The sequence below is a fragment of the Balaenoptera musculus genome, chromosome 20 (assembly GCF_009873245.2).
Source record: "Balaenoptera musculus isolate JJ_BM4_2016_0621 chromosome 20, mBalMus1.pri.v3, whole genome shotgun sequence".
NCBI lineage: Eukaryota > Metazoa > Chordata > Mammalia > Artiodactyla > Balaenopteridae > Balaenoptera > Balaenoptera musculus.
Window position 1 is genome coordinate 7263987 of NC_045804.1, and position 14468 is coordinate 7278454.

At 43.0% G+C, this 14468-nt stretch overlaps 1 protein-coding gene across 3 annotated transcripts in view; it reads right to left on the reverse strand.

Annotated features, from left to right (window-relative positions):
• GRB2 (growth factor receptor bound protein 2) overlaps window positions 1–10675 on the reverse strand; it is a 71741-nt gene extending 61066 nt beyond the window's left edge. The window contains exons 1-3 of one of the 3 annotated variants that reach the window (XM_036836094.1): window positions 10470–10656; window positions 4896–4921; window positions 3153–3368 (exon numbers count right to left, since the gene is read on the reverse strand). In XM_036836094.1, coding sequence (XP_036691989.1) covers window positions 3153–3230 — 78 coding nt within the window. In that variant the 5' untranslated portion in view covers window positions 3231–3368; window positions 4896–4921; window positions 10470–10656. Of the gene's footprint in view, window positions 1–3152; window positions 3369–4793; window positions 4812–4895; window positions 4922–10469 lie in introns of those variants that run through there. The other 2 variants (XM_036836093.1, XM_036836096.1) reach the window with 2 other exon arrangements.
• Between the last annotated feature and the right edge of the window lie 3793 nt (window positions 10676–14468).

The following is a 14468-nucleotide window of genomic DNA, read 5'->3' on the forward strand; positions in this document are numbered from 1 at the left end:
GTTTCTCTCTCCCCAAAGAAAATCTGAAAGTAAATGTGAGCACTCTGATTCACTTTCTCTCCCATCGTAAAAATTTCTGGGGGAAATTAAACAGTATCATCCTAACTGTAGGATGGGAAAGAAGGATATTACACTTGTTCAAGAAGTTTACCAATTTAAGGTGGAGAACTTATAAAATGATCATGGTCCAAGACTAACTTTAGTGGTAGTAAACAGGGAAAGTTCTTGTCTAAAAATTCTTTAAAACAGACCTCAAAGTTCACAGTTTTGTTTTGATTTGTTGCTTTAGTGCTAAATATGCAACTGGATAGACTTAGAGAAAAAATATGAACTTCCAGGCTCAAGTTTCAAGTTTCTAGGGTAAGCTTAATGGAGAAATCTAATTTGTATTTCAGTAAACAAACCAACCAAAAAAACCCCCAAGCTTGGTCCCAAAGCATTTTTGTACAAGTGACAAATGTGGCTACTTGAGTAGCCAATCTTTTTTTTTTTCCCTTTATCTGAGTAACCAATCTTATTATGATATCAGGAGCAGGTTATCTGCTGAAAATAGTAATCATCTAAGAAAACATCAAATTATCTCCTCAGTACATCAATGATACAGAGTAATTTAGTAGTCTAAGTTATGATTGCTGATTTCTAGCTAAAGAAATAGAAACAGATGATGTATTTCTCTCTAAAACCTATAGCTGGTTCTGTCTGCTTTCTGATGATTAATTTAGTGCTGACTTTGAGGATACCGTCAAAAAGTTCACACACCTCAAAATGGGAGAAAATATTTGCAAATGAAGCAACTGACAAAGGATTAATCTCCAAAATTTACAAGCAGCTCACGCAGCTCAATATCAAAAAAACAAACAACCCAATCCAAAAATGGGCAGAAGCCCTAAATAGACATTTCTCCAAAGAAGATATACAGATTGCCAACAAACACATGAAAGGATGCTCAACATCACTAATCATTAGAGAAATGCAAATCAAAACTACAAGGAGATATCTTACACTGGTCAGAATGGCCATCATCAAAAAATCTAGAAACAATAAATGCTGGAGAGAGGGTGGAGAAAAGGGAACACTCTTGCACTGTTGGCGGGAATGTAAATTGATACAGCCACTATGGAGACCAGTATGGAGGTTCCTTAAAAAACTAAAAATAGAACTACCATACGACCCAGCAATCCCACTACTGGGCATATACCCTGAGAAAACCATAATTCAAAAAGAGTCCAAAAAAACAAACAAAAAAAACCAAAACAAACAAAAAAAAGAGTCATGTACCAAAATGTTCACTGCACCTCTATTTACAATAGCCAGGACATGGAAGCAACCTAAGTGTCCATCAACAGATGAATGGATAAAGAAGATGTGGTACATATATACAATGGAATATTACTCAGCCATAAAAAGAAACGAAATTGAGTTACTGGTAGTGAGGTGGATGGACCCAGAGTCTGTCATACAGAGTGAAGTAAGTCAGAAAGAGAAAAACAAATACCGTATGCTTACACATATATATGGAATCTAAGAAAAAAAAAAAAAAAAGGTCATGAAGAACCTAGGGACAAGACGGGAATAAAGACACAGGCCTACTAGAGAATGGACTTGAGGATATGGGGAGGGGGAAGGGTAAGCTGTGACAAAGTGAGAGAGTGACATGGACATATATACACTACCAAATGTAAAATAGATAGCTAGTGGGAAGCAGCCGCATAGCACAGGGAGATCAGCTCGGTGCTTTGTGACCACCTAGAGGGGTGGGATACGGAGGGTGGGAGGGAGGGAGACGCAAGAGGGAAGAGATATGGGAACATATGTATAACTGATTCACTTTGTTATAAAGCAGAAACTAACACGCCATTGTAAAGCAATTATACTCCAATAAAGATGTTAAAAAAAAAAAAAAAACCTCACAGAGTTTCCTTCTCCTTAAAGGGCTCTTTATCACCTTCTATGAAGTACGACCTACATTTCTAACATCACAAAAACTACTGTGCAGGTAACTTCAGAGCAGAACTCTACACCTTGGGCAGTGAACAAAATAATAACTCTCCATAGGTCTGCAAAACTTAAAAACAATAGTCACTAGTCCTTTTATAAAGAATCATATTTCTGTATTTCCACTTCCTTCTTCTTTATAAAATCCTAGTAATTTCATTCAAGAGTAGTAAACAAATGGATGGCAAATTCCAACAATCAGGTTTAGAGGAAAAAAGTCAAAACTTGAGACACAGTGAAGACTCAAACATTAAATTTCAGGTTTTTCTCAGAGTTGATACACTATTTGATAACACCCACCCATGTAAAAATAAATTACATATCCAAAAGAGCAAGCTGCTCCAGTTAATTGGGTAAACAACATAATTAACATGTGCCAGGTGGAAGGCAAACCTCATGTAAACAGTGGGGCTCAAAATGAGCTGCAAACTGTAAGGAAGCTTATTTTTAAACTGTCAGCAGGTTTCTTTGGTGCAATCACAGTTTAATATGGGGTAATCACAGTTTAATATGGGGTAACTGCTCCTCAAGTTTAAGAAAATCGAAATCTGACTGGTACAACAACAAGTTGAACCTTGTTATTTAGAACTCCATTAGTTGTTTCACAAAGAATAAGAATACACTGAGGTTCTTTAATGAGTTCTGGCACGTACTTCCAACCACCTCTCTAAACTAGGGGAAATTAATTTCTAACCTACTAGGATCACATTCCAGAATGCAAAAATCTTTTGACTACGTAAGATAAGACTAATTGAGTGCTTTTACAAAAATACTTCAAGTTTGGGTCTTTCAAAAAACTCCTCTCATTTTTTTTTTTTATAAAACTCTAGTAGATTAGGTAACCCAATCTACTCATACGCTTCCTTACTATAATCATATTGCTCTGACTTTACTTGAATTACCAATATCAACAAGCACAGAAATGCTCAAGGCATTCACACAAAGGCAGTTAAAGACCACACATCACACCAACCCTCTGAAGTCATGTTTGATATTCTACTCAGCATCTAGCTCTCCAAATCACACAGGATGGTAAATGTTAAAAGTGGGCAATGAAAAAGGAACAAGCACAGCTTCTTTGTGTGTTATCAGGGCACAAGAAGGCAGGTGAGTACAAGGAGAAGCCATCTGAGCGTTTGCTGGGCATCAACACTTACCTTGAGGATGTCCCCCCTTTTGAAGCTCAGCTCGTCGTCTGCGGTGGCTTTGAAGTCATATTTGGCGATGGCTTCCATTCTGAGCGGGGCTCAGGGCTCAGCAGCCTGAAGCAGGGGGGAAGGGAGTCTTCCCTGCTGAAGCAACCCAGTGCTCTGGGCTCAGCCTCGCCTCTCGGCTGGGACTCGCTCCTGCACTCCGGGACACACAATGCCACCCTGAATCAGAAGAGCAATGATTGAGAGAAGTGGCCAGATCGAAGGCAGCCCCGCCCTGCCAGTCGGCCTGCCGTCCCAGCCCCCACGCCCCCCGGCTCGGCCTGGCTCGGCCCTCCTCCCTCCCTTCCAGGCAGGAGCCCTGAGCTCCTCCTTCCTCTTTCCAGCCTCGGCCCCCAGGCAACTGACAGGCCTGCCGGCCAATGACGGCAGCTGCTCGAGCTATTCCAGAACACACTTCCTCTTCCCTCCCGCTGGGTGTGCTCAGTGTGCAGGAACCGGCTGGAGTCCGATCGGTCTCCGCCTTTCCTCCCTCGCCCCTCACGCTCTTCTCCAGGCACGAAATGCAATCCACGTAAAGAAAGCCCTCGCCCTCGGGATGGCACCCTACTTTTCTCAGTTATATAGGCCTCTCTCCCTCCTTTCTCCCTGCCAACCTTTCTGGTGTTTTGAAAATGTTGGGTCCTATATCCACAGTCAAAAGCCAGCAATGTGGGCTTTGGTCCTGAGCTGCTTTAACTGTTCTCAGAAACTAAACCTTGGTCTGCCCCTAGGAAAGTGGAAGAAACTGACCCTAGGAACTACTTTCTTATTCAGTTTGCTACTCTCAGCATAGGCAACTCTCCCTCTCCACTTGCCAACTGTGATCGGCAAGCTCAGGTGACCAGAGAAAGGAAATCCAGCTCAGAGCCTTTGGTGGGTGGAGACCTGCTCGTGCAGAAGGCTCCCCCTCCCTCGAAGACCCCCAAGACTTCGGGGCCCCAAAAGCCCTTGAAAATAGACGTCCAAGGTTCAGCATTCCAAAAGCAGCCTCTGCATTATTCCTAACTAGCCTATGGAGCAAGGTTGAACTCCTAATCTACACTTGAAAGCAATCCCTTTTTCAGAATCTTAGCTACCGCCCAAAAGCCAAACAGAAGCCTCTCACAGTTACCCCTGAGAACAGGTGCTTTTCTCGGAGCCAGGGGAGTACTAGACTGATCCAAACTGCATTTTGCAGGCAAAGATTCTGTAATAACCCTTAGGTAGTATACCAGGTGATGGTGAACCTGGGCAGTACAATCACTGCGGAAGTGAAGAGTCTCGAGCCCTGAATATGGGACACATCCTAGACCTTCCCGTAACTAAAGGAAAACGAAGCCCCATTCTTCTTTTGTCAGTCACTGTTTTCATACAGGCTAAATAAAAGCAGAAAACAACACTGACACTGGCAGAACGGGGACAGATTATTTATAGTGACACCCTTTGGTGGATAATTACCACCTAACAGAGAACTCATTTGAGGGGCACGAGTGATTATTCTTCTTCTGTTCTAAAGTTAACAACTGGGGCATTAATCAAGCATAGTTACAAAAGGACTAAGGAGTAAACCAGCTGGGAATACTAAGGTTAGAGGGAAATGAGTATTACCAAGGAGGAAAGAATCACCTGGTAATAAAAAGTCCTTCAGCCGAATTCTGAAGGCCAAACATTCCACTGCAGGTAAACTAATAAACTAAACCAACGTTTATTCATTCTATCAGGCCATACCTAGGATATCCTGTGTTGTGCTGGCTCTAAAACAGGAAAGCAAAAAGAGTCCCAGCAAATTGAAAAAAAAAAAAACAAGATTAGTCTCAGTATTTTCGTGTGTCCTTAAACACCCTTTACTTATACTCACCATAGTTACTTATTTATCAAATGACTCCATATACATAATTTTAAAAGTCAGAGCATTAAAAGGCTTATGAAAAACAGCAGATCCCTACCCCAAGCAATCACCCTCAATTTTGTTTTTAGCTTTCTCTTTATGTTTACTCACAGTATTTCTAAATAACACCCTTCTACTGCTGTTTCTTAATTTATTCCAGCCATCACCTATCACTTGAAAGATGAGGACTTAGCTGTTCCGCCCCTGCCAATTCTGCCTTGCCCCATCCCAGTAATGCCACATATTCCGGTTTAAGCACTAGTTATTACATTACGAAACATTGTTCACTGGTGATTTAAATAATGTATGATAACCAACCCTCCTTTCTAGTACAATCCTTCAATTTTTCCCGGAATTAATAACTGTTTCTCCTTTTTTGCCTACTTTCCAGTGTGTACCTATTTAAAACTTATTACAGCTGCTCCAAAATCTCCGCTACACGCCTATCAATATTTTCCATACCCTGACCTGACCATTTATTTTCACTGGTCTTCAGGTCTGATTGTTGGGACTATGTATCAATGATGGGAAGTTGAAGAATAATTGCACAGATCCAAAAAACTTTAAAAGTTTCATTTTTGAAAAACAGAAATCAGACAGAAACCTAAAGCACTGTCACTGTCAAGGTACTATGCAGTAACAGGGCATAAACTTCTATGTCATTCATGATTCCAGACAGCTGCAGTGTGACTGAACAGGCAGACCATAAAAACCAAGAGTTTTCAACATTTGCTCTCCTGCTGTTGCTCAACTTATCTACCACAGGTTTCCTAGAGAAAACTTAAACAGACAACACTCTTGAAAATCACGTTTCAAGTAACAATTGCTTTGTAAGATACAGTTTAATAGGAATGAAAACCAACCAATCAATACTTTTGCGGTGGTGCCAAGTAAAAATTAGCATCTCACAGAGAAAACCAGAGGAGGCCAGGTTATTAGGCTATCCACCGAAAAACATGCAGGCTAAAGAAATTCAAAAGGGTGTGTTTCATTAAAGACAAAAAAATTCTATCACATACACCGCATTAATTACTTAAAAAGAAAGAAATCTGAAAGCGGACACAATGTATAATGTTTTTAACAGAGTAGATGTTGCTGTAAATTTCTCAAGAAAATGGGCTGGGAGTACATTTAACCCTGAAGCCTGATGACAGAGTATGTCTGAACTGTTACCAGCACACACCCTGCAGCCCATCACAAGCAGAGAATTTTAACAAGGCAAGTGCAGCTTGAACTGTTCATTTAAAGCAATACGCACTGTACCGTAAACTGCAATCTCCTAAAGGTATTTGTAGGATTTTATTTTCTGTCTTCCATTCAACTCTCTTCTTCCCAAAATTCACAGAAAATAAAATACGCGACACTTTACTGGGCCAGTATGCTTTACTGGGCCAGTATAGCTTAGTGTTAAGCCTGCATAGTTTGTAAAGGCAGGCTGACCCCAAGTTCAAGTAATGACCTTGATGCTTACCAGCTATACTTTTGGGCAAGGCTTTTAAACAAGCCTCAGTTTTCTCATCTGTAAAATGGGTATAAAATCACCAACTTCATAAGATTCACTGAGCATTGAATTAGGTAATATAGATAATAGACATATATGAAGCGCTTTAGACAGAGCCTGACATTAAGTCACTCAAATTAAGTTAAAGCGTGACTCTACTTAAAACATATTAGATGTTTGTCTTCATTATTAAAAATGGCAAATTAAGGTTTACACTGCCATGGCCCGGGTTCAGTCCCTGGTTGGGGAGCTGAAATCCCCCAAGCTACATGGCGCAGCCAAAAAAACCGAAACAAACAAAAAAACGGCAAATTAGAACAATGAGATTTCTTTCACCTGCTAATTGTCAAATTTGTTAAAGATTTATAACATCCAGTCTCTGCGATACTATGGATAAAGAGATTCTCAGACTCTTTATCCAACGTTTATTAAATTAACATTTTGAACAGCTACTATATGCCTAACAATATGCTTACTACTTGATTATAAAAATAAAATCACCACAGAGCCCACACTCTATCAGGGAATTAATTAGTTCAATGTTTTTGGAGAGTAATTTTACAGCACCTATTGACAAATTTAAAATACATACCCTTGGACAAGCAATGCCACGTCCCAGATTCATCTCACTAAAATAGTGACACAAATACCATGTGCAAAATACATGTATCCCTGATCAATATCCATGAGCATAACAAGAAATATCTTTCTATATAAGTACCAAGATACATTATTATCAAGTTTTTAAAAAAACTGCAGAAAAATTAGTTTATCATACTTCCATAAAATAATATATCAGTGTGTGCTAAAAAAAAAAAAAATTCAAAAGGTTAACAATGATTACCTCTGCAAGCGAGTTCACAGAATATTTTTCCTTTCTGTACCATACACCTCAACTGTGTTTTTATTGTCTTTACTATAAGCATGTATTGCTTTTGTAGTCAGAAAAAACAAAAACTAAAATCTTACTGATGCTCTGGAGTTAGACCTGGATTCAACTGTCACTGTACCACTTATTAACTAGGTGGGCAACACTGGAGAAGTAACTTACATTCTCTAATCCCCAGTGTCCCTCAGCTGGAAAATGGGGAAAATCATAGCATCTACAGCTTATAAGGTCATTTTGCTAATTAAAAGAGACAGCACCTGTAAATGCTGAGTCCCTGGCATAAAGTGCTAAGAGGTATTAAACCAGCATCACCAGTAACTCTTTAAATCTCAGTCCACGTGTTCTCAGTAAATCTAGAACTTCCCTTCACATATGGACTCAGAGGAACGCTCTGGCAGGCAAATTAACGGTCCTGTTAAGTATAAACTAAAATTAAATACCTCCAAATCAAGTCCTAACTATGCTCAAATATTCACACATATAAAACTAATCACATCTATAGTCACTTATTCTACTGGGCTTTTAAACATTTACTATGTATATACAGAAAGTGTACCTTTGAGTAATTTAAAGCCACATTTCAGTCTCATTAATTTACGAGTGCATCCTGTGACAACAGTTTTGGTTCTTGGATCAGCTACATCAAACTCACCCCATTCAGGGACTGATTCACTGTGAGGTGCCTTCTGGAGTTTGGCAACGTAGTGGCCTTAGCCAGGAACCTAATTTTAAGTAAGAGTCACAGGTAATTCTTATGCATGCTAAATTTAAAAAATCACTGCTGTGCTGTAAGGGTGCCTTGAGTAGATTTTAAACTTTGCATCTCAGACAATGCACTACAATGTCTTTGCATAAAATGACAATAATACATATTCACTTGGCATAACTGGGAAAAACCCAACTTTGACAAATAAAATGAAAGGCTCTCAATGGCCATTCAGGAGTGCTGGAAAGTTCTTCTGAATTGAGCAAGTAACTATTAATATTAGTTTCTCTCAGGAGACCATGGTGGGTCTCTACTCTGTATTACTTCATTTCTCCAAAATCTATTACTCTTCTGTTCTAAGAAACAATTAGAATTGTTGCGGCATAACGTGCAACATAACAGGAATTATTGAGAAGAATCTGTAAGTACCACCAACTTAGTATTTAAAACCTAATAGTAGTCCCTCAAATCTGAATACACTGGCTGAGGAAGGAAACTGCGTCAAACATTTAAATGCTTTCTTTTAGTATCAAAGAAAGCTGATGACAAGAATTAACTTTTAATTTTGGGATTCAGAAAATTTTGAACAAAGGAAGGAGCAACAGAACAAATTTCTTTCTTTCTGTCAAAAACAAAAACAAAACCCAACAACAATAACAAAGAAGGCTGATTATAACAGATGCAGGAAAAGACACCTTATCTTAGAAGGCTGGTAATGAATAAATTAGTACTATTACAACGGGCAAGCTTTAATTAATTCATCAATGGTCTAAATAAATTCTATTCCCTTAAATGTTTCAAGCTATCTTAATTCTATTGTAATATAGGACTATGGTTGGTTTTCGTTTTTAACATTCACCACCCCCACTAAAAGCCAAAAAGAAGTCACACAAGCCCCAAAATGACCCGATCTCCCTTACTAACATAAAACAGACATAAGAAGAAAAGCATGAGCAGGCACAAAAACATGATCTAAAAGTGAAGAAAACAACTAAAAGGCAAAAACACAAGCTACACCTGTGACCGAGTGGCAGTATTGATTACTTACAGCTGAATTCAATCCTTTGAGCCTCCCAGTTCCCAGCGGGAGAACGTTCGCATGGCTCTCTAGCAACCCTTCTGGCAGACTGAAGGAACACAGTGGACGCTCAAAAGTAAAGAATAAAGCAGGAAAGAGGGCATCTTCCCGGGAGAGAAACGGGATCTTTATATGAGGGAGAAACCAAATTGTGCCGAAGAGCCGAAACCTCGAAAAATTATGCCAGAGAGGGGACGAAAAGGAGGAAGGGGAAGTAGATTAGAAAAAAACGGGGGGGGGGGAGGGGGCAAGTGACTTGCATTATACGAGTAAACATTTAGTGTCCGCAGTGGAATGGAGAAAAATAGTAAGGGAAGGCAACAACTGGGGAGCACAAAGTGAAAGAGGCATTAGAAAGCCAAAGAAACTAATGCTAATTTCTCTCGTGTCTTTCCCACTTTTTTCTGATAATCCACAGTACCAAAAGTCAGACTGCGAGGCACTTGGCTCCTCTGCAAATTATATTCTTACTGCATCTGAAGCCAGCCTAGTTTAACTCCCTAAATATGCTGTAACTCATATGTAAATCATAGACACGGAGAGCGCTGCAAATGAAAAATACCAGTGAGTCCTTCCCCTCTCTTACTGAAATCTTTCCTCGCAGCATTCCAATCAACTGCTGCTTATTTTTCTTGACAAATGTTTTTTAGAGAGTAGTCAAAAAAAAAAAAAAAAAAAAAGCGCTACAGAAGCAAAGGCATCTTGACTGGCTCCAGTAGCAAACATCCTCACTCAGTATTAATAAGGTTGGTGGGTTTCCTCCCAAAATTCGGCCCCGAAACACCAGGAGACGGTGACGTGGTGACCGTCCAGGTCGAAGAAGCATCAATCACCACATTTGCAGCCCTCTGCGAATCCCCCGCCTCCCGGACCAAGTCAGACTGACTCACAGAATGAGTACCCCGTGCTCTCGGGCTTCTCCTGGGCCCCTTCTGGGCAAACCCCCACGAAAAAGGCACGAAATTTAATTAGGAGCCCCCCAGCCTCTTGCCCCGGGGTCCGGGGCTCTGTCCCGAGCCAAGGGTCAGGGGAAGAAAGGTCCCCAGGAAGGAAGCGCCCCAGAAAGGGAAACATGGAGCCCAGAGCCCGGGGATTCCGCTCCCCGCCCCGTTCCTCACTGTCCCGACCTCCAGGCCCGGCAGCCCTCGGTACGCAGGCCCGGGCCCCCCGGGCCGACTCCCGCTGCGGAGAGGGGAGGAAAGGGCACGGGAGCAGCGCCGCCGCCGCCGGCCGTACTCACCGTGGCGCAGCTGCTCCGCTCCGCGCCCGGCCGGCCCCTCCGCAACGGTGCGAGCGGCCGCCGACCCCGCTGCTGCTCCGCGAGGGCAGCGACTGTTCCCGCCGCCGTCACCGCCACAGTCTCCGCCGCCGCCGCCGTCCGGTCGCTGAAGCGGTACTACCGCCTCGCTTCCGCTCCTCGTCGGGGTCCCGCGAGAACTTCCCCCCGCGGCCCCGCCCCGCCCCGCCCCCGCGAGACTTCCCCCAGCGGAAAAGGCCCAGAGCGCAAGCGCTCCTCCTTGGCCAGGCCCCCGCAGGTAGACCAGCTACAGGCCAGGGCGCAGGCGCCGGGCCGCCCCGCAGCAGGTGGCACCGGCAGGGCTCCACCCCCGGGGTTGCTGTAACCCTCTCGGTGCCAGAGCGGGTAAATTAGAGCTCACCCCTGAAGGAGTAACTCTTATCCACGTCCTTTCCCCTTCCACCAAACCAAGGCAATTTGGCTGGGGGGTTGGAGGGAGAATCTCCCTCCAGCGTGAAGCACTCCAAATAGAGGACCAGGTCTTGAAATATTTGAGAATCTGGTCCAAACAAACTCTGCAGTATTAGATGAATTAACATAGTCGCTCATAGATTGAATCAAGCGCCTAATACATGCTAAGCGTAGAAGGTACAACGACGAACAGAAATCCCGGCCCTCAAGGAATTCAGGGTCTAGATTCTACACTCTAGAAGAGTGGAAGAAAAGCAAACAAATTATGCCCTAAGTCCTTTAGAATTATTTGGAGAGTGCTGAGGAAGCTAAAAAGTTGGGGGGGGGGGGCGCTACTCTGCCCATCTCAGAAAAGCCTACCCAGAGAAGGTGATTGTGGTGACGTCTGAGCCGAGTCTTGGAGGATGTGTAGGAGTTCGCCAGAGAAGCAGGGGTAAGAGCATTCCAGGTGAAGGGAACGTCACGCACGTACAAAGGAACCGAGGTGTGAGAGTCGTGTTCCGTGCAATGCTAAGTAGTTCGATTCGTAACCGGGGAGTGGCAGAAGATGAGGCCTGTAGGAGTAACTCTTTATTTTTCAGTTCCAAAAGCTCTTTGCAGTTAAAGGAGAGAACAGAGCATCTAATGGTAAGGTGCTTCCTGGAAGCCAACAAAATAGCTAGACGTGAGAATAACCAAACATCTGATTCTATAGAGAAAACAAGCCCATTGAAATAAGGAGAATGAATTGTTCTTTCACATCAGCTTCATGTAAGGCACTATGCAGGGTGATAGATGAACCCAACAAAGCCTCTGCTTTCAGCAGTTTGTCATCTAGAGGAGAGTTGCCTAGTCTGCAAGGCAAAACAGTTGGCCCTAAGTGCCATTGAACTACATACAGGACTGCAGAGGAGGGAGTCAGTTACTTGGTGCTCAGGTAATCAGGGAGGACTTGGTGTTTGAACTGCCAACATGAAAGCAGAGAGGAAAGAGGGATGGAGTCAGCCAATATTTCAGATTGGCCAGAGTTTAGGATTTAGGGGGAGGAATAATGAGAGGCAAGGCCAAGATGTACAGTTTAGGCTTCATTGACGAGTAACAACCTCTGAAGGTTTTTGAGCAAGAGATGCCTGACATGAGGTGAAAATAACAAGAGGACCATCTATTCACCACCCGATGTATACTAAAGTCATAGTGTTTCTACAGTGGATAATATCCCCATTTTACAGACTGGGAAATTGAGGTTTAAAGAGGTTAGAAACTTACCCAAGGAAACCCAAATATAGTAGATCTGAGATTTGAGCCTAGGCCTGTCTTATTCTAAAACCCATATTTTTCCCCCACTTTGATATTTTGTTCTAGAATGGTGGCCAGAAAAAAAAAAGAAATGAAAGGGAAGGACTTAGCTGCTGAGCACAGAGGGGAAGGAAGTGAGGGAAAAGTTGCAGTTCTTTGTTTTGAGTGGAGAGAACAGCAGACACATTTGCCAGTCAAAAGGAGGAGCTGGGACTTCCCTGGTGGTCCAGTGGCTAAGACTCCATGCTCCCAGTGCAGGGGGCCCAGTTCAATCCCTCAACAGGGAATTAGGTCCCACATGCTGCAACTAAGAGTTCGCATGCCGCAGCTAAAGATCCTGCATGTCGCAACTAAGACCCAGCGCAGCCAAATAAATAAATATTTTTTTTAAAGAGGGGGAGGAGCTGACTAGGCAGGAAGTGGTGGGGCAGGGCATGTACAGGGAAGGGACAGGTAAGAAGATGATGATGCCGCAGTCTGGGAAATGTAGAGTTCATCATTCTGGGAGACATGCAGGTAGAAATATCCAGTACACTGTGCAAAAGCTCAATGCATTCATTCTTCCTCTGCACAATATTAGCTGAGCATCTACTCTGGAAACAGCAGGATAACCTGTCACAGAGCTCGCAGTCTGAAGGGGAAGACATGCCGCTGAGAATATAACACTCTCAGGAATGGCAGCTTTGGGAGCACACAGCAGGGGACCTGACCTAGTCCAGGATCAGGGAAGACTGAGGAGGGAGGTTTCAACTGAGACTCTGTTAGCCTGAGAGGAAAAGAGTATTCCAGGAGAGGGTACAGCATGTGCAAAGGCCAGACAGTAAGAGAGAACTCCAGAAGCCATTTACAGCTGGGATGAAGAATGTGGCACATGGGTGAAGCATTTGGAGAGGGGCATGCTGGGCCTTTCCAGTGCTGCTAAAAACTAGGGACGTGAGGTACTTCCCTGGTGTCCAGTGGTTAGGACTCCGCGCTTCCACAGGCTTGATCCCTGGTTGGGGAACTAAGATCCCGCTTGCCACTTGATTCTATGAGATACTGAAGCAGGGGTGGGCTGTGGTCAGCTTTTCATCTATAAAATACATTCACCCTCTAGCTGCAGAGTGAAAAATCAATTGGAACGAAGCTACTTATCATCTACAAGATAATGTCCTAAGATCTGTGCAAGACCCTCACGGATCCAGCCGCTGCCTGCCAGCCCCACTCTCTCGGTCTCTGGCCAACACACACTCCACCAATACTAAACCACTGTGGTTTCCGGAAGGTGCCATGATCTTTTGAGTGTCTGTATCTTTGCACATTCAGTTTCCTCTGCTCAGTTGGTCTTCTCCCCCTTCTTTAGGCCCCCAAGTCAGTTTTAAGGTTTCTTCCTCAAAATTCCCACTGGACCTCCAATCTCACTGCTGCATAATGGTTTGTTCACTCTCCCCCCTTCCCCATCCACCACCAAATGCTCTACAAGCTCCCAAACAGGACCACACCTTCTCACATTTGTATTCCCAGCCCCCAGCACAGTGCCTGGAGTGAATTAATGGATGGATGGAGGGATGGATGAATAAATACCGGAGGTTGACTAGAGATAAAGCTGTGGCTGCCTTTCTGTGCGAATGTGATATTTGAAGCTAAGGAAGTGGGTGAGATCTCAGAAGAGACTAGATACCTAAGGGAAAAGAAAAAAAATGATGCGCTTCCTTTCAAAATTGATAAAACAGACTCTGAGTATGTCTATGTAAAAATATATGCCTATGGACCAGATTTGGAAGGGAACATTTAAAAGTAAAAATAATCGTGTTGAAATGAAGCGATTGGGGATGACTTAAAAAAAAAAAAAAACCTTCAACATCTGTTACATTGTCTCTTCGATTAAAAACTCCTCTATGCAGACACAGACTCAGAAACTTGAGAGAATGCTTCCCAAGATCATTCCATGCAGAGAAAAAAATCCACACTAGAAGCAGTAATATTTAGAATGCGTGTTAAATAGCAAAAAGAAATCGGAGCAAGAGGCAAATTGTGAGGTGCAAGCCACTCCCTGGTATGAAAAGCTGTTGCAACTGTAGCAAAACTTGCTAATTACAAATTGGCCACATCAGTCGCTTTGGAATGCAGAAATTAATCACCAAAACGGCTCTTTTTTCGGTTGGGGTTTGCGGTTATTTTGAGTCGTCGGAAAGGGTTTCTCACTTTGCTTTCTGTGAGTTGTGGTGATGCCACCTGCCGGTCAGAACTGGACACTGCCCTGGCATTGACTGAACC